Here is a 21,372-nt window from a genome sequence, read left to right as displayed (position 1 = left end):
TGTTAACCAATCAAGTGGCATAACTCGGATGTTGACATTTTTAACTTCTAAGTACATTACACCAACGTTGAAGATGATAATGTTGCCATAATAAACCTTCACTAAATTAGGAAAGTATGATTCACCAAGTGAAACAAAGTTTTCAAGCCCCTCATATTGTAAATAATGTTGAAATTGGAATCCATTGCTTTAAAAAAAATCCAGATTTATGATCTTTGGTTCTAAACATGCTCTTCCATAAAAATCAAGATAGTTATTTGATTGATTTTTAGTAGCAAAATGTCTTGCATAATCAAGTGTTTTTTGTGAGACAAATACTTAATTTTTCTCTTGAACTTTGGCAACATGTTTCTTTTACTTTCCACCCTTACTTTTTTTTTTTCTCTAGAGGTCCCTAACATTTCAAATAATCTGTAATAAAATGACAATTTCACACCATGTGTTTTAATAATGACACTTGGAACAATGAAATACAATTTAAACCAATAGCAATATAACAATAATAACAAATTGAAACATTAAATTACAGGACATAAGTAACATGATAGATTATTTTGAGCCATAAAACACCCATGTTAGAAAACCACCAAAATACATGAAAACCACCAATTACCACCACGTTAGAGAACTACCAAAATACATCAAAACAAGTTTTTCGAAATACATCATAAATTTAACCCATAACATGTCCTTCGAAGAAGACAGCCAAAATACAAACTATGAATTATAGCTTAATGTAACCCTACATTAGAAATCATTTTAAGTAATGCTTCAAGGTGCATCTTAGAAGGAATTCCAAACAACAAATTCTTGTTTGATTCATTGTTACACAAATACTCGTAACATGTCAACCTCTCAAAACATGATAAGCTCAATTCAATGAAAAGGTCCTAAACATATAACTTTGAATAAACACGACTAGTACTTTGCTTTATGATTAAAACCTGCTCGTTAATGACTTGGTTGCATTTTTCAGTAGCCACAGGCACACAAAAATTGTAACTTGTGTCTTTACAAATTTAGACAGTTTTTCAATCAAAGTATTCCCAATTATTAATGCTTCTACCATATGATCAATATCATTTGTCAACCTGTCCATTTGGTTTTCAGTGACATCTACCATTGGTGCCTTTCATTTTGTCCCACAAGAACTAGAAGTCCTTATTAACTGATTTGATTATACGTATCCTAGACTAAAAGATTCAACATTTGGCAAGGAATCATTATGATCAATAGATTTGGTTTCCTTATCCATATCTTTATGTATCTGCCTTACAGTTAAACCTTAAGTCTAGTAGCATGGTCAAATACATAAGGCTCCTTTAATAGATATCTAATTATGATATGTGAGTATGTTATTGATATGATTATGAACTAAGTATGAGTTGTAGTGATGTGATCCTTTATGTAATTGATTGCTAATATTTAATTGATATAATTAAATTGTTAAACTATATTGAGAACAAGTGATAATTATATTATATGAGATTAGTTGACAATGAAATGATGCAATAATGTGATATGATGATAAGACATGTGATTTGTGAATTAATGAGATCATGTGAATTGTTATGCATAAAGTTTGTTGCTATGCATCATATGCATTAAAGTTTGGTACGATATTAAATAATCTCAATAAATATAAAAAGATAAATAATAATTAAACTATTATATTAGTAGAAAATTTGAGATGTTACAAGGGACATCCCTTTCCTTTTCTTTATATGTCAATGTGATGCCATGTACATTTTTTTGTGATGACCTTTTTTCTTTATAAAAATTTGTAAATGTATTTTTATTCATCAAAATAAAAATATTTTTAATAAGAAAAAATTAAAGCAACCGAAACTGGTGCTTATCAACTTTTTTTGTTTGTTAGAACTTTAAACGTTATTTTTCAACTAATTGCCTCTATTTTTGTTTCAAAGAAGAAAAAAAGTCGTTTAAGTTTGGCGCCAATAATAGATTGCAAATTTGATGAGAAGAAAATTCTTACCTTTCAGCAACAGAACTTCAACTTGTCTCTCATAAGAAGAGGATAATTATCTTGTCAGTGAATTATATAATTTAAAAAATAATTTAAACTTATAAAATCATCATTATAAAAGAAAAACTCTCTCTGCTTTTGTTTTAAGCAAAAGATTCTTCCCTTCACCTTTCTTTCCCTCTAATTTCCATTTTGTTCTGTGTGTTGTTTGAAAATGGCTTCGATAGTTCGCAACATCATCGGCATCATAGGTTCTTTCTCTCTCCTTCAATTGCAACTGCACATGATTTCACTAAATGAGAACTCATGCTATCAAGATAAACCTTCAATTTTGATCTAGAACAATACTAATAATGACTATAATATTTTATCTTAGTGTTTTCATTTAATTGATTAATGCATTAAAATTCATAAATAAAAGAGATGAAATAAATTATTTTGTTTGGTGCCTAATGATATCATGTTCTTTTGTGTTTCATCATTTATTCGTTCTGAATTCTGATCGGTCTTGCATTCTATGTGCAGGAAATGTAATCTCCTTTGGTTTGTTCTTCTCACCAGCGTAATTACACATTCTCTCTCTATCTCTCTCCCATTTGTATTTATTTATTTTTATGTTGTGATGTATGTATTGTTGCATTGCTCGTTGCGGCTCTCGCTAATGCATCAAAGATTTTATACAATTTTTTTTACTGCATTAATTGTGGAGTGGAATAAATAGTAATGTATAACATTTTGAGTCACATGGTAACAATGTTTTTAAGATTATGTGCATACTATCTTAACTCCTACCACTAGTCCAACCTTAGTGTTTCGAAAAAAGAAAGTTGAGTTAAGTTCTACACATTTTTAATTAATCAAAAATCCTTATCTGATATGATTTTAAAATTATCATATAAGACTATTTACGATTGAATCACATAACCAATTAATTTTTTTTTCACAAAGTGTGATTATTTATTCCAACATTTTGTGAGGTAGTTTCCTTTTCAGCTAACAATTATTGTATTAAGAAATTAATATCATCGATGTTTTGAATGAATTTTGTAGACCAACTTTCTATACAATTATAAAGAAGAAGTCAGTGGAGGAGTTCAAGCCTGATCCTTACATAGCTACGGTGTTGAATTGTGCGTTTTGGGTGTTCTATGGAATGCCTTTTGTGCATCCTCATAGCCTTTTAGTCGTCACCATCAATGGCATTGGGCTTGTGTTCGAGTTTGTATACCTTGCCATATTTTTAACCTATGCAACCACCAAAGGACGAGTGAGTATGCTTACTCCTTTGTTATTTATGCCATTACTTATTTGAAGTCCCAAAACTTAGTTGCTTAATTATTGAATTATGTACCCATTATTCTTGTTCTACCACTCACTGTCTCTCTTCCTTAATTTCAGAAGAAGGTGCTGCTTTATCTTATCATTGAGGTTCTTTTCTTTGCTGCCATTGTTCTTGTAACAATGTTGGCATTGCATGGCACTACCCGAAGGTCATTAATAGTTGGTGTTGTGTGTGATGTCTTCAATGTCATGATGTATATCTCTCCTCTTACAATCATGGTACGTCCCGACTCTTGAATCTATATCACATAACTTACTTTTTGTGGCGATACTTTGACATGTGAAATGCAGTCTATATTATACAAAATTTTCTTTCCAACAGGCAAAGGTTATAAAAACAAAGAGTGTGAAATACATGCCATTTTGGCTCTCTCTGACCAACTTCCTAAATGGGTTATGTTGGACATCATATGCTCTCATCTACCCTTTCGACCTCTATGTTCTGGTAATGATAGTTACTTCACTCTCTATCTTTTCTCTCTCTTCTCTATCATTGTATATTTTGAGTTAAACTTGTGTTAAGCATCGTGTCCATTGTATATTCTTGCAGATCAGTAATAGCATTGGAGCAGTCTCTGGACTTGCTCAACTCATACTGTACGTTTGCTATTGTCATAGAGGAGAAAGCAATGTCGATAATGATGATGTCAAGAAGTCAAATGAGCTTCATCTCACCGCAGTTGAAAAATGTACTATAGAATATCTTAATCAAGTAACACCATATGTGCATATATCAGATAGTGTGAGATTGCCATGTTAGTTTCATGGAAATTAGAGTTGATGAGAGAAATTAAAAGCAAATAAATTAAAATAAAATTAGAGAGTAGTTGAAAAAAAAATTAAAAATAAAAATCATAGTTCACCAAACATTGACAAATGGTGATGAGTTCATTGTTTTTATATTACTATAGATTAATGATACAATTAATTTAGATTTTTTAATAACAAATAAGTTTTGATTAATAAAAAGTAAAGTGGTAAAAGATATGCTTAGAAAAAAATTTGCACATTTTATACATACAAATAAAAACTAAATCGCAAAGATGTATGCAAAAATGTGAATGAACATTGGAAGTCACTCTTGCAAAATTACACGATCAATTCCACTAATATCAGAACACTTATGTGGCCATATATAACATATTTCTCCAAGTAGTTTGTCTAAAAAAAAAATATGAATAATGTTCTTACTTCCATCAGGCATTATGTATTCCATGCATTTTAAGAGACATGACTATTAAGCGATGTTGACAATCTTACCGGTCGCACAAATAGTTAATGGCAAATAAATATTATTTCTTAAAGAAGTTGTGTAATACACAACAATAAACACATTTATTACTTAATTTAGACTAAAGAATATTCTATTAATTGATATTGATTGATAAAAAGAATTAAAAAAATTATCTAAAAGAAAGATAAAGTTTTTTTTTTTTTTTTTTGTATTTTCTCAAACACTTTGAAAGTGATTTAGATAAGAAATGATATGTTATGTGAATGTCAGGATTAGACTTCATTGAACTTCACTCCCATACATTTTAAAATAACTCAAATCTTGTTTCATTTTTATTGTTAATGTCAACCCACTAATTTATTCAAACCCTAATTCCTTATAAGAAAGATCCTAAATTCTTTGATTAAGCATCAATCCCTTGAATACTAAATAAATAAACTTGCATTAATAAAAAAGAGTTTAAGACAATTAATGGATCATGTTCTATTCCTAAATACAAGCTTCATTAGGTATTTTGTTCTAGTTCAACATTACGAAAGATTTTCTTAATACTTAATGAATCAAATGTCAAGCTATATATGGTTGATCACTCCACAATAAGCGTTAAGTGGGCATTTGATAAGAGAGAAATTTTTTCACACCCAAGAATCATGATTCTTGGAAATTATAATAAATCTTAAGAATTATGATTCAGGTAAAATATGTTTGGTTACTTATAAAGATTCCTAGGAAATTTCATATAATAATCTAAAAAATTAAAGATTTTCGTGTTTTGTTACACTACTATTTTCTTGGAAATATAAATATTTTCTACAAAAATATATTTTATTAAATATATTTATTTATTCAAATCTTATTACAAATATGACATTAAACTATTTTTAAAAAGTTAAAAATTTATAGTCAAATTATTTGAATCAGAAGTCAACCAAAAAATAAACAAAGAAAAATGTTACATAATAATTAAGAAGGATAAAAATATACATTTGATTTCGTTCAAATTAATTAATTAATTAAAAAGTTTTAACAAATACTATTACATTATAAAAACAAAATAAACTTTAATAAAATTGATAACGTCAAGAAATAATAAAATAAAAGAAAGAAGGAGAGAAATAAAGATATGAGAGGGAGAGGGAGAGAGAGAATGGGATTGAGAGTGAGAGTGAGAGAGAGAAATGGAGAAAGAGAAATAGAAATATAAGGAGAGAGGGAGAAATGGAGAAAGGAAGAGAAGGGGAGTGAGAGTGAGAGGGGGAGAAAGAGAAATATAAGGGGAGAGAGAGAGAAGAAAAAAAAAAGAGAGAGAGAGGGAGAAAGAGAAAGACATAGAGAGAGAAAGAAAAATAGAAAGGAGAGAAATTTTCTATTTTAAAAAAGGATAATGTGGTCTTTTTATATATATGCATTAAATTTTCTCCTTAACTCAAAAATTAGATTCTCATCCCCATTCATGAGAATGTTTGTAAAAAAGTGAGATAAAAATGATTCTTGAGAAACTACATTCATGAGAATATCTTTCTTTTTTAAAAATAAAAAAAACTACCAACCATAGAAAATTAAGATCCCACTTTAAGATTTCCAAGAATGTAAAAATATTCCACGTATCAAACGTTCCCCAAGAGTAAAATCAAAATACAAACATAGAAATGGAAAAATATATAACCTCAACAAGGATGAAATTAGCTCCTCATTCTAGCAACTTAATTTAAAAAAAAATTAAATTAATAAGAGTTTATTTAATTAATTGAGATATTTCTAGATAAGAAAAATAAAGATTTCAAAATTATCTATAAGATTTTTAAATATTGTCTAATCAGAAAGGATAAGATTTAGGTAATCAATTAATTGAGATATTTCTAGATAAAAAAAAATTAAGATTTCAAAATTATCTATAAGATTTTTAAATATTGTCTAATCAGAAATGATAAGATTTAGGTAATCAATTAATTGAGAATACTTTATTTTCTTATCAAAAAGGAATATTTCAATTTAATTAATTATTAAATTATAAGGAAAGGATAATTGATCGTGCTTAATTGGTTTTTATCAACATATTAAACACTAGTTAGGGTTTTTAAGAATATAGAATAATAAGCTAGAGTTGTCTCACATGTATCATATTTTAAATTTGACGCTTTTGTGTTTTGAAGAGGAGGGAAAATCGAAGACATTCAGAAACAACCTTGGAGATCCGCACCCTAACATTTGGCACCCAACGAGGTAAGGGGGAGTGAGAACTTCACTTTGAGGTGAGTTACTTGAGGAGTTTAGGGATTGACCCCAATCTCCTCTTGTTATGTATGATGTATGAGAGGGAAACCCCAAACCATAAATTTAACTATGAATATGTATTGTATGTTGTGTTTATATGCTCTAGGTATGATATATAATAAGTATTCATGTTTATAATCTATACTAGTGCGTGTAAATGTGAAGCTATGAAAGCTTATATGTTCACCAAAGAATCTTAAGGATGGAATAAACTAAATTAATATAAGTATTGAATGGGTAGGCACCCAACGAGGTAAGGGGAAGTGAGAACTTCACTTTGAGGTGAGTTATTTGAGGAGTTTAGGGATTGACCCCAATCTCGTCTTGTTATGCATGATGTATGAGAGGGAAACCCCAAACCATAAATTTAACAATGAATATGTATTGTATGTTGTGTTTATATGCTCTAGGTATGATATACAATAAGTATTCATGTTTATAATCTATACTAGTGCGTGTAAATGTGAAGCTATGAAAGCTTATAGGTTGACCAAAGAATCTTAAGGATGGAATAAATTAAATTAATAGAAGTATTGAATGGGTAGGCAAATTGTTAGATGTATAACCGTTTATTAGCGTGAGATGAGTAATTTATTGAGTTGTTTGAGGTTGTGTAAATTCATGATTTGCTACATAGAAGCGTTTGTACTGATGCAACACTAGGCACCATGTGTGGCCACTAGCAGCTTCACTCCATGATACTTCACATGATGACACTTCACACAACTTCTCGTTGGTCAAAAATCTTCACCCGTTAGAATCTTTGTGGGTAGACCTTTCTAATATGTTTGTCTGCCTCTAGGATCAACAACTAACCCCACAAACCAACAAGACTTTTCAGCATGTTTTGTCCTCACTAACACACTTTCTGAAAAACTTTCCAAAGGATCACCCATCTCTAAATTTCTTCAAGCTAAGCATGCTTAACTGTGAAGTTCTTTTATAATAAGCTACCAAAAAGTAGATGCATCTTGTTGGCACAGGTAGTATAAATTAATTCCTTTAAGTCATCTTCAATTATACAATGTCATACTTGTACAATCTCTGGATCACTCTCATTTCAGCGTGTCCAAGCTATTACACCGTGCATGAGAGCCACATAGTGCTCTTTGTGATGTTGGCTACAAGCATGAAAGAGTTCGCACCAAACGTGAGAACTATAGTGGTTTCTTACTGGAAATTCATTTACCGTGGGAGGGTTATGTCAGGCATGACCCTTCTAGAGAGTAAGGTTTGTTCTCTATTTGGACTATGTTGAGCGTCACCTTGTTCTTGCATATGTATTGCATTGTAATTATTTTATGAATTATGTAGGTATGAAGTGATCATTAGATGAATGTATATTTGTTGTGAGAATCTAGTTGTGTGATTAATCTATTGATGATGTGATAGAACATGTGATAAGTCGTGTGTGGACCATGTGATGGTCATACGAATGTATCATCATCATAACTCATTCATAAATATCCCCTCTCATGCTTGTTATTTCTTAACCATTATTATAAGTTTGTCAAACTATCTCCAAGATTAAACATTTGGGTAAAGTAACTCACCATTACAACTTTTAAATTGTCTCTTCTTATCTTAAGTTCTTACGACATTGTGGTGTCTAAACACAATATATAGAGTTATATGTGACACCCTCTACCCCAACATTAATACGCAATAAATGTAAACAATATATTTATTTTCTTTTTGAGCAGATAAAATCATTCATAGTGACAACATCTTTCATGGATAAAATAATTGTCTCAAATATCATAAGGTAGAAGATTTACATTCGTAACTCATAAATCATAGAAAGTCAACATGTAAGTATCAAAACTCAAGAAGTCATATAAAAGAAACTATAGAATTAATTCCAGCAAAAGGTGGCAGTGCCTCCTAGTTAGAAATTAATTTATAACTTACAAATCATGTAATAAAAATATTACGAGAAAGATGTACATTTTAGTCTTTTATCAAGAACTTCAAAATTACAAAAGAAGAGAAAATTAAAACTTTTAAAACAATAATATCCCAAACTAAACCTAGCTATGCCTGATGTCACATCCTATCAGAGCATGTCCAACTGAAGCCTTAAGCCTCATCACTAACATCCTCATGATGTTGATCACCTGCATCATAATTTAAACACATACAAAAACAACAAGGGAGTGAGAAACATCTCACTCAGTTTCAGGTGTAGAAATAAAGGTTAGATAGCACACACACACAACAAATATAAGTCACATGTAAATAATACACATACATAATCAATATCACATATACACTCATTTATCATGCAATGATGTCATGGACTCGACTCATAAATGCATGCATGTGGCGCCATAGGAAGTTTCACAATTCATCATCACTGGTGACCCTAAGGCACACCTGGTTACATCACTGGTGACCCTAAGGTACACCTTGTTAGCATGTTATATCACCTGTGACCCTAAGGTACACCTTGTTAGCATGTTACATCACCGGTGACCCTAAAGTACACCTTGTTAGCTTGTTACATCACCGATGACCCTAAGGTACACCTTGTTAGCATCACTGGTATGCGGCCTCAGCGGCACACCTGGAGTAATATATGCATATGATGCATGTCATACATTCCTAATTTCATTGACTCAACATTTAACTTATTATAGAATTTCATTTAGTACATCATGTCATTATTTTTCATAGTCTCATAATCACAGCTTGTCTCAAAATTAGGTCTCATGTCATTTGTCCATATTCACATGGTCATGTCATAAATACTCCTCATAAGGTCCGCACAGGAATTCACAGAGATCCACAGAAAGCATTCTTATTCATAATAAAACTCATTTATTTTTAATATTAATTTCATATTCATTATTACTTCCAATAAGGAACAAAGTAAAGCAAACATAAAGTAAAACAGAACAACAGACAAGGGATTGGGGGCCAATCCGACAATCAAACTATCCAATAATTATCCCCACACCCCCAAGCGAGGTTTCTCACTCTCCCCTTACCTGGATAAGCAGGAGTTGAAACTTGGGCAGGACCTCCTCCTCTGGATTCCCTCTTTCTTTCCCTCTCTTTCTTTCTCTTTCTCTCTCTTTCTTTCTCTCTCTCTCTCTCTCTCTCTCTCTTTCTTTCTTTCTTTCTTTCTCTAAAATTTTTCACCCTTCTTAGTTGTAATTTTTCACCCCCATGCCTCCTATTTATAGGCATCCTGGTGTACCCGGAACGGCCGGTACTAAATTCGGAACGGCCCGTTCCGGATCTTTTGAATATAGGCTGTTGAAGAAAATATGCACAAATGTTTTGATGATGCCAAAGTGATTATAAAGCATGAAGAAGAATCAAGTGAATTGTCATCATCAAAAAGGGGGAGAATGTTGAAGAAAATATGCACAAATGTTTTGATGATGCCAAAGTGATTATAAAGCATTGAAGAAGAATCAAGGTTGAGCTAAAGCAAGTTGATGCAAGAACAAGATCTCAAGTGTTACATAGATAAATCTTATCAACTTAGCTAAGAATGTAAAAGATTCTTTTGGAATTGCAAGTATGCTTGGCCTTGAGAATAAGTTTTTCAAAAATCTCAAATTAATCTCTTTAAATTTAACAAGTTTTAAATCTTTTGAAAGTAAGTAAAAATGTTTTCAAAAGACTTAACAAAAGCTTTAAAGAATAGTTCAAATCATTTCTTAAAAGAGATTTGTGAAAGAAATTATTGAGATGAAGTTTTCTACATAAAAGTTTTTGAAACAATAAAAAATATGTTCTGGTAATCCATTACCAGACCTTGTAATCCATTACCAGAACAGGAAATTTCAAAGTTCAAATTCTGAATACAAAATGTGTTCTGGTAATCGATTACCAGTCCCTTGTAATCGATTACCAGAAGATAAAACTTCAAATTTTGAATTTAAATTATACAACGTTTCAATCATTTTGAACTTTAACCGTTGTAATCGATTACCAAGTATTGTAATCGATTATCAGGGCCTATTTTTTGAAAAATTATAGAAAGTTACAACTCTTCATGAAAAGATATAACCTAAGAAACAATTGTCTATAAATACCTATAATTTTTCAGAGAAAGGTGACGAACTCTATTGTGAAAATAATCTTTACAAATCACTTGGCCAAAATCATTTGCAAAATCTCTAAAGAGTTCATCAAAGATCATGAAAGTGTAATATCCACTCTTCAAGAGAGTCATTCTGTAATACTTAATAGATCATTGGATCTGTAAAGGAGAAAGGTTTTTTCTCCTTGTTGGTGTTTGAATCTCAACAAAGGAAAGGGAGTTCCGAGGTGTTGGAGGATTCATTTTCTTGTAAGGTTTACAAGAGTAGTGGAAATCTCAAGTGGGAGACTTGAGTACTGGATGTAGGCAGGATTGGCCGAACCAGTATAAAATCAAGTTAGCAATTCTTCTTTCCCTACACTTTTAATTTCTTGTTATTAATTATAATTGTGTAGTTTGCATCATCATTCATTCCTTCAAATTTGTCTAAGGAAATAAATTGATAAAGAAGTAATTCAGAAAAGTTTTTATAAGAGGAAATTTAGTAAACTTAATTCACCCCCCTCTTAAGTTAATTGAGGCTAAGGGACTAACAAGTGGTATCAGAGCCAAGGTCATGAGTTCGATACCCAGCGGGGCAATTGCTGAGGGGGAGATTGTTGCGGGTTGCATCAATTGTCTCGTGGCGGAGGCTAGGTGGGCCAAGTCACTGTCGAATCATGGCGCTTGGGCTACTGCGCTCTTAAGTAAAAAGAGTTACACCCTGACTATAAGTTATAGCTTTTGGCCTAGTGGTAAGCGCTCGATCCAACATGGGCAAAATTTTTAGCTGGAACGGCCCGTTCTAAAATCAGAACGACCCGTTTCCAAAAATCAGAACGGCCCGTTCTAAAATTAGAACGGCCCGTTCTAGGGTTCCTTTTAACACAGACTGACCATAAGTGGAACGTCCCGTTCTGAACACCAGAACGACCCATTCTTAAATCAAAACGACCCGTTCTGGGGATGATTTTAACCCACATTGACCATACTTGAAACGGTCCGTTTTCAACTAATAATTTTAGGCCATTTTATTACCCTGGAACGGCCCGTTCCACTTTTTGGAACGCCTGTTCCGCTTTTTGGAGCAGCTCGTTCTAGGCCTAAAAAAATAGAAATAATTTTTTAATAAATAATTAAATTATTACAAACCCTTAAAATATTCTATAAAACTCCTTTAATTAACTAAAATAACTATAAGAACATAATCTTCATAAATATACAAATAAATAATAATTAATAGTCTATTAGTAGAAAATTCGGGGTGTTACATTATACTTATGATATCAAGTTATTACCTTAAAAAGATAATATAGTTAACTACAACTTCTATGTTGACCTCAAGAATTAGTTTCTTTTTCATCTAATATTTGTAAAAATTACATAACCACAACCTTTTAGCTTATTTCTAGCAACTTGATCTTTGCTCATTAATTTGATCATAACTTGAGTCATAGATATCGGTTTTGGGTTATTCCAATGGTATTGGAAAACTAACATCTAGGACTAAAACAATCATGTAGATTATAAAGCCTAATCCGACCGTTTAAGTTTCCTCACAACGCTTACAACATAGGCAGGTTACATTTTGCACACAAAATAGTATATTCATCTTATAACTCACATAACTCTATCATTCCTTAACATTTTTTTATGTAATTCTTGAATCTAAACTACAGTCCCAAATGTCTACTTTCTAATCCAAAAGTTGAAACTCAACTTGATTATTCACACACAAAGAAATCACATAAATACCAAAGTATGTTCATACTAGAATTTTCAAAACAAAGCACAACTTCACACCCAAACTCACTACTCTCAATTTAATCAATAAAAACATAGATTAAAGCCTAAAAATACTCTATTATATCACTAATTACTCAAGTCCAGCATTAATTTGAATTATTTATACAATTAACATCAGTCTTCGCCTTGCTCTATAAATCAAGGGTTTCCTACAAGAACTACAAGCATTCACAAATTTCCAAACAATTTAAATTACATGAAATTAATTATACATATGATTTAAAATCACATATAACTCACATAATTACATACTCATCATATCAACATCTAATACAATCACCAAAAATTCATTCTCTTAGGGTTTTCAGAGAAATTCATAGGCAATCCAAGATTCACAAAATTAGTTTGATACTCAATTAAACACACATATACATTCAATACATTAATTAAAACATTGAAGAATCATATGAAAGATAGAAACATAATACAAGTCACAATTTGGGATTTTTTCCTCATTCCGTTCATGCAATAGAAAAGAGATTGAAGGTCAATCTCACTACCCAACCATTATCTCATGTGTAGAGTAAGATTACTCACTCCCCCTTACCTTGATAAACGTCAAATGTTGGATTTTGATATCCGAGATCGTCTCTGATTCTCCCGCCTCTTTAGATCATAAGACACTAGTGCAAAAAAGGGTATTTACGTCACCTAATTTACGTCGGAAACAGTAAACACCGACGTTGTAAAAACGCGGTGGCAGTTTCGTAATTAAGTGGAGACTAATTTACGTCGGACCCCCCCAAGTCCGACGTAAATGTGGGAATTAACGTCGCAGTGCCATAGTGCGACGTAAATTTACGTCGGAACTCCTATAGTCCGACGTAAATTTGCGTCGGACCAACGAAACCCGACGTAAAAAATGGCCCTATATTCCCCGCCTTCGTCTTTTCCATTCCCGCGCTCACAATTTACAAACAACCCCTCTCATTTTCTCTGAATTTCTGAGTCTCCCACTGCGTTTATTGCTACATTCAACGTATCCAAGTCTCTAAGTGTCTGCACGTTGGTCGTTTGAGGTTAGTTTGTTGTCCCCGTAATTATTTTGTTTTATTTTTGCTATTTTTTTCCGCTGGAACGACCCGTTCTCCTTGCAGAACGGGCCGTTCTCCTTGCAGAACGAGCCGTTCTCCTTGCAGAACGGGTTGTTCTGCAAGAAGTACGGGCCGTTCTGCAAAGAGAACGGCCCGTTCTGCTGGAAATTTGTTGTTGTAATTTTTTGATCTGGAACGGCCCGTTCTAGTTTCAGTACGGGCCTTTCCAGATGCATTAAAGAAGAGACTTTTTTAGGCATTGACCTTTAGTTTACCATCGATTTTTTAGGGTTGTAGTTTAGGTTAGAAAATTTATGAATAACTGAGTCAATAGTTAATTTGTGTTAATATATAGATAATGAATCGAAGTTGGATGAATGCAAGTCGCATTAGTCAAGAGTACAGAAATGGAGTTGAAGAGTTCTTAATAATGACAGTTTAATTTTTTCAGGATTATGGAGGATTCTGGGTCTGGTAGTGGAAGGAGGGAAGGTAGATCTGTCACTCGATTGTCTGGGTTGACAACTGGGCGCATTGCCAAGGAGAGGACACCGGTTGAGGTGGATCCTCGTTCTGGAAAGGCATCAGGCCCAAATGCTGCCAAGTTTAAGAGCTATTTGGGAGTCCTAGCTCAACGACATGTTTCTATTATCATTCCATCATGGGATGACGTTCAGGAGGTTGACAAGAACCTCATGTGGTAGGATATTCAGGTATATACTTTCACATCCTTTCAATATTATATAACTAAAATACATTATTTATTATTTGTTGTTATTTTCATAGCAAAATTTTGACATTCTCAAGACTGAGGGCATGAGGAGGAAGATGTTATCTGCCCTTGCTACCAGGTGGAGAGACTTCAAGACTTTCTTGACACGGGAGTATGTATTTGGAGAGCGCCAAAATGAGACTCCCTGTCTAAAGTACCAGATCACTGATGAGGAGTGGATGCAATTTTGTGCCACTCGATTGGACCCTTCGTGGCAGGTTAGTTATTAATAACTTTTACATTGACACAAATACTTAAGGTACATTTTAATTTATGTCATTTTCTTTTTTGTATTATTGCAGGCTAAAAGAATAGCTGCCCAAGAACGACAGGCCAAGAATGATGCACCCCATCTATTGTCAAGAGGGGGATATGAAAGAAAAAAAAAGCAAATGAAGAAGGCTAAGGCACAGGCAGCAGGGGTTGAGGATGCTGACCGTGTAGAGTCACTTCCCCGCCATGAGATGTGGATAGCATCCCGGACAAAACCAGATGGGCAAATGACTTCTGAGTCTGCAAGAGTCATTGCTAGTAAAATAGTAAGTAAAAATATACAAACTAAGACTCTTCATTTCAACTCATTTAATTCATAAGAATTTTTAATCTTCCTTATTGTTGCAGGAGGGTTTAGTTGAGCAGAGCACCCATGGCTCATTTGTTTCTGATGGTCGGAATGATATCCTCACAACGGCCATAGGAAAGCCAGAGCACGGAGGTCGTGTGCGTGGTGTTGGTGGTTCTTGGAGCCACCGAGATTTCTTTGGTGGCCGATCATCGAGGAGCACTGTCAACTCTTGCAGTCAAGAGGTTATACAGGAATTGGAGCAGAGATTGAAGATGGAGTTTGAAGAGAAACTGAAGAATATTGGAAAACAGTTTGAACAGAAGTTTGAACTTTTGGCTCGTTCTCAGCAACAGACTGCAGTTGCTCATGATGGTGTTCGAGTCAGCACTAAAGGGAGTTGTGCTGCTCCAGATCCCTCACCGGATCAGACTCACACTGATGTACCAAACCAGTGTGAGTTATATGTTGAGGATGACCCCCCACGGTTAGCGGCTATTGGCCGAGTATTTGAGGGTGGCTCAACCATCCATGGTGTCCCTCTACAGCCAGACTGGACACGGGTTGTGGTTGACCAAGTTGAAGATGCTGCTGCTCCAGTGCCTTTGCCCAATACAGAGGTTCAACTAGTGGGGCAGGCAACCGACACATTCTTAGCTTGGCCAAAACGTTTGGTCATGCCGCTTTCAGCACGGGCAAAGGTAATTATATTATTGCTCTTTTAGATTCTTATAATTCTATTATTGTTTAACTAATTTTGATTATTTCTTTAGGATTTTATCAATCGTGGTAAGGAGGTCATGAGAGAACCTCATGTTCATGATGCCAATATCGCAGAAGCTGAGGATGATCCCATATCTAAGCTTCTAATCAAATTACCACGAATAAAGAAGCATCCAATTCAATTACAGTGGGACATTAGAGTTTTTGGAGTTGATAGCTCTGATGTTCCACTATACATATCTCTGCCTGATGCATTAGAGATTGTTGGGGGAAACTGCATGTTAAATATATCTGTCATACAGTTGTAGGCCATGTAAGTCATATTTTCTTTTATGAGTCTAAATTTACAATAATTACATTTAACTTATAATAATTATTTGTGTTAGGTACATGGACAAATTGAGTGTGGAGCAAGCACAAGCAGAAGTATATGGATTTATTGAGCCTCAATCCATCCAAAAATCAGGAAACACTCAGGTCCAGATCCAACAATATATGCAAACATGGATGAGTGACTCAAGAAGACATATATACATGGCTCCATACATTGACGGGTTAGTTTTTTAATTGGTTTTTTAATCATGGTAATTTTTTAACTGATTTGTTTGTCATACAATGTAGGTCCCATTGGCAGTTAATGGTAATCATTCCTAAGGAATATACCGTGGTGTGGTTTTGTTCACTTCATCGAAAACCAAGCCATGAAATTAAAAGCCAATTACATGGGTAACTAAAATTTTTTCATTATGTTTTAAAACTAATTATATATATTGGCTAACATTTGTTTTTATTTCAATTAATTAGAATCGTGTCTGGAGCTAATATATTAAGTGGAAGAGCCAGATCATCAAAGTCATTGCATTTCATATACCCTAAGGTTAGCAAATAAATTCATACAATCAATAATATTTAAATTTATTGACTTTGGAATTAATAGTTATTTGTTTCTCATTTTAGTGTAATAAGCAACAAGACTCGTTTGAATGTGGCTATTACATCATGTATTGGATGAAAGCCATAGTTTCTGCGGGTATTATTGATTCTTGGGCGCAGGTAATTCATATCAAAATTTATTTAACTATATTTACCTTTAGAATAATTAACATTGCATATTAATGACACTTAAATTACCCTTTCAGGTCTTTCAAGATCCATCTCCATTACCCGAAGATGAGTTGCTCAAGATAAGAGAACAATGGGCAAATTTTTTTCTAAGTTTAGTTAGTTAGTTAGATATTATGTTTATAGTTTGATAGTTAGTTAGATATTATGTTTATAGTTTGATAGTTAGTTAGTTTAGTTAGTTAGATAGCATTGACAAACATGTTTTATAGCTTTTTTAGGATAATAGGATTTACATTGTCATAATTTATGTTTTTTAAGATTTATATATTATTTTCTTTTTGTCATTCAATTTTGAAATACAATTTGAATTTCTATTCTGGACTGCCTGGTTTAGAGTTGGTATTCTAGATTATATTTATATGCAGGTGTTGGGTATATCAATTTACAAACGTTTTAAAAAAAAAAACTCCCACAATTTACGTCAGACATGGCTTTGTCCGACGTAAATTTACGTCGGTCCACGCAATGACCGACGTAAATTTACGTCGGAAAAAGCCATCTCCGACGTAAAATTGTGGCATGATTTTGCCCCATTTTACGTCGGTTTGGAGAAAACCCCGACGTAAATTTACGTTACCTTTTAGAGGCGACGTAAATTTACGACTCCCGTATTAACGTCGGACCCTTTTCCGACGTAAAAGGGTCAAAATACACGACGTAAAAGACCCTTTCTGTATTAGTGAGAACACACGATGAGTCATGTGAGGCAACCCTATCCTTACTAACATATTTATATAAGGGAATATTAAACCCTATCGCATGTGTAAGCTATCAATAAAAGCCTATTATCCATCGTCAATTATTCCTCTCATGAAATTCAAATAATTATCTATAATGATTAAACTAGAAAATATTCTTTTTTATCAATAACTCTAGTTATCAAAATAATCTTAATTAATTGAATTAAAACTCTTATAGATAAAACATAAAATAGTATCTCTTCAAATAAAATAATTTTAAAATCTTTATTTTTTTTTATCTAAAAATACTCTTATAATTAAAATCTCTCAATTAATCAAAACCATGATATATAATCAAAATACATGAAAACAAATAATATATATATATATATATAATAATTAATATAACAAATAATTTCACAAACGTAACCTTTTTCTTTGATTAATAAAAGCACTTATAATTATTTTAAAAAAATATTTAATGTAATTATAAAACCTATTTAATTAATTAAAATACCCTATTAATAATTTAAAAAAATTTAAGATGTTACAATTCTTTCCCTTTAAGAAGTTATATTTTATATTTATGATAAACAATTTATATTGTAGCATAAAATTATTTTTATTTATTCATAATTTATTTTATAATATTAATATTTAATTCATAAATAATTTTGAGAAATAAAAGTTGAATTAGATAAGAAGTTAACAAAAATTAATACAAATCTTCTCGTCCAAGAAAATTTCCTAAAAATACTCTAACACAATATAGTGGTTTGTGTTTTCTTTTTTGGGGTAAAGATAGAAAAGATTACAAAGATGGTCATAATGAAGATTGAACATAGGTTTCCATCCTTCTAACTACTTCAACCCCTCCCCACCTAACCACTAGGATTTATTTGTGTTTAATAGATAGAAGTTTATTACTTACAAAAACTAATTTTTGAGAACTAAACAAGAAAAAGGGTTAGAAGTCAAGTTAGATGTCTTCTTTTAACTTTTAAATAGTCAATTCAAGTACATTTGACATCTAACATCTATAATTGTAGTGAATAACATTTCTTACACCATGTTTGACATAGAGAAAAGAAATAAAGAGAAAATAAGAGTAGGAAAATATGAAGAAATGTAAAGAAGTTAGAAGTAGCTAAGAAATTAATAAAGTGAAAATAAAGATTATTCAATAAAAGAGAAAAACAAGAAAATATAGTGAAAGTTAATTTTTGAATAATAATTTAATTTATTCAGTAAAAAAAGAATAATAATTTAATTTAAAAAGAGTAAACAAAAATATTTATATTACAATTATTTTATTTATTTATTAATTTTAGTTTCAACAAAACACTAAAAGCCTGTAAAAGTATTTTTCTTCATCAAAATAAAAATATTTTTTAATAAAAAAAAAAAACTAAAGCAACGGAAATTTGTGTTTATCAACTAATTTCTTTTTTTTATAATTTTAATTGTTTTTTTCTAGCTAATTACCGCTATTTCTTGTTTCAAAGAAAGAAGAAAAGGTGGGGGAAAAAAAGTAGTTTTAGTTTAGCACCAATAATAGATTGCAGAATTGATCAGAAGAGAATTCTTACCTTTCAACAACAGAACTTCAACTTATATCTAATAACAAGAGGATAGTTATCTTGTTAGTCAATTATATATTTTAAAAAATAATTTAAACATAAACTTATCATTATAAAAGAAAAACTCTCTCTATTTTAGTTTCAGACAAAGCATTATACCCTTCATCTCTCGCTCCCTCTAATTTCCATTGTGTTCTCTGTGTTGTTTGAAAATGGTGAACCCTTCGATAGCTCGCAATGTCGTCGGCATCATAGGTTCTTTCTCTTTCCTTCAATCGCAACCGCAAAGGATTTCATTAAATGAGAACTCGTGTTATCGAAATAAACCTTCAATTTTGATCGAGAACAATAATAATAATAACTATAATATTTTATCACAATGTTTTCATTTAATTGATTAATGCATTAAAATTAATAAATAAAAGAGAGTAACTAAATTATTCAGTTTGGTGCATGATGACATATATCATGTTCTTTTGTGTTTCATCATTTATTTGTACTAAAATCAGATCGATCTTGCTTTCTATGTGCAGGAAACGTAATCTCCTTTGGTTTGTTCCTCTCACCAGCGTAATTACACACTCTCTCTATCTCTCTCCCTTTGAATTTATTGATTTTTATGTTGTGTGATATATGTATGTATGTATGATTGCATTGCTTGTTGCGACTCTCGTTAATAAATCCAAGATTTTATACAATTTTCTTACTACATTACTTGTGAAGTGGTATAAATAGTGATGTATAACATTTTGAGTTACACAACGACACACTTTTCTAAAATTGTAGATACTATCTCAACTCCTACCATTAGTTCAACCTTAATGTTTAAAAAAAGAATTGAGTTCAGTTCTACACATTGCTAATTAATCAGAAATCTTAATTTTATATGATTTTTAAATATATCATATAAGACTATTTACGATTGAATCACATCACCGATTAAAATTGTTTACACAAAGTTGGATTACTTATTCCAACATTTTGTGAGGTAGTTTCCTTTTTAGGTAACAATTATTGTATTGAGAAATTAAGATCATGGCTGTTTAATTGGATGAATTTTGCAGACCAACTTTCTATAAAATTATAAAGAAGAAGTCAGTGGAGGAGTTCAAGCCTGATCCTTACGTAGCTACGGTGTTGAATTGTGCGTTTTGGGTGTTCTATGGAATGCCTTTTGTGCATCCTAATAGCCTTTTAGTCGTCACCATCAATGGCATTGGGCTTGTGTTCGAGTTCGTATACCTTGCCATATTTTTAACCTATGCAACCACCAAAGGACAAGTGAGCTATGCTTACTCCTTTGTTATGTTATGCCATTACTTATTTGAAGTCCCAAAACTTAGTTGCTTAATTGAATTATGTACCCATTATTCTTGTTCTACCACTCACTGTCTCTCTTCCTTAATTTCAGAAGAAGGTGCTGCTTTATCTTATCATTGAGGTTATTTTCTTTGCTGCCATTGTTCTTGTAACAATGTTGGCATTGCATGGCACTACCCAAAGGTCATTAATAATTGGTGTTATCTGTGATGTATTCAATGTCATGATGTATGTCTCTCCTCTTACAATCATGGTAAGTCTTGACTCTTGAATCTATATCACATAACTTACATTTTGATGGTGATACTTTGGCATATGAAATGGACTCTATATATTATACAAAATTTTCTTTCCAACAGGCAAAGGTTATAAAAACAAAGAGCGTGAGATACATGCCATTTTGGCTCTCTCTGGCCAACTTCCTGAATGGTTCGTGTTGGACATCATATGCTCTCATCCACCCTTTTGAAATCTATGTTCTGGTAATTATATATAGTTACTTCTCTCTCTATCTTTTATCTTTCTTCTCTGTCATTGTAGTTCTTGACTGAAACTTGTGTTAAGCATCGTTTCCATTGTATGTACTCTTGCAGATTAGTAATAGCATTGGAGCAGTCTCTGGACTTGTTCAGCTCATACTATACGCTTGCTACTGCCGCAAAGGAGAAAACAATGACGAAAAGGATGATGTTAAGAAGCCAATTGAGGTCCTTGGTGTTGAAGTTTAATTTCTTAATTCGTTACTAGCTACATCTTTATCATCGATGTTGAGTACGAGGATAGCTGATCGCTGCGATATGATTTATTCTCCCAACAGTAGAGGATCATGATATTGATCAGAGGATTGAAAGGAAAACTTTCGGATGGATTTTCCCAAGTAGTTGTGGGGATCAGGATT

The 21,372-nt window shown here is 32.2% G+C and overlaps 3 protein-coding genes across 3 annotated transcripts; all 3 read left to right on the top strand.

The window, feature by feature from the left end:
* Positions 1-2,198: 2,198 nt before the first annotated feature.
* On the top strand, positions 2,199-4,490 carry LOC109812566 (bidirectional sugar transporter SWEET5; the record flags this gene model as incomplete). Its single annotated transcript, XM_020376554.3, has 6 exons — positions 2,199-2,238; positions 2,513-2,549; positions 3,038-3,254; positions 3,386-3,547; positions 3,651-3,773; positions 3,879-4,490. Coding segments are annotated over 6 exons (789 nt in total), but the record flags the coding sequence as incomplete, so codon positions are not given.
* A 10,494-nt stretch (positions 4,491-14,984) lies between these two features.
* LOC145954071 (uncharacterized) lies at positions 14,985-16,092 on the top strand. The gene is made up of 3 exons (XM_083067749.1): positions 14,985-15,023; positions 15,502-15,747; positions 15,820-16,092. Exons 1-3 carry the CDS (start codon positions 14,985-14,987, stop codon positions 16,075-16,077), a joined length of 543 nt encoding a protein of 180 aa, XP_082923875.1. The 3' UTR covers positions 16,078-16,092.
* A 32-nt stretch (positions 16,093-16,124) lies between these two features.
* On the top strand, positions 16,125-21,222 carry LOC109812567 (uncharacterized). The gene is made up of 9 exons (XM_083067748.1): positions 16,125-16,323; positions 16,391-16,495; positions 16,574-16,646; positions 16,727-16,822; positions 16,909-16,968; positions 19,664-19,692; positions 20,219-20,435; positions 20,566-20,727; positions 20,834-21,222. The coding sequence occupies exons 1-9, from the start codon at positions 16,160-16,162 to the stop codon at positions 21,023-21,025; spliced, it is 1,098 nt and encodes a 365-aa protein (XP_082923874.1). The 5' UTR covers positions 16,125-16,159; the 3' UTR covers positions 21,026-21,222.
* Positions 21,223-21,372: the final 150 nt, after the last annotated feature.

This window comes from Cajanus cajan, chromosome 2, assembly GCF_000230855.2.
Source record: "Cajanus cajan strain Asha chromosome 2, NIPB_CcT2T_4, whole genome shotgun sequence".
Classification (NCBI taxonomy): Eukaryota; Viridiplantae; Streptophyta; class Magnoliopsida; order Fabales; family Fabaceae; genus Cajanus; species Cajanus cajan.
The sequence above is the reverse complement of the archived record's forward strand: the minus strand, read 5'-3'. Positions and strand labels throughout refer to the sequence as shown.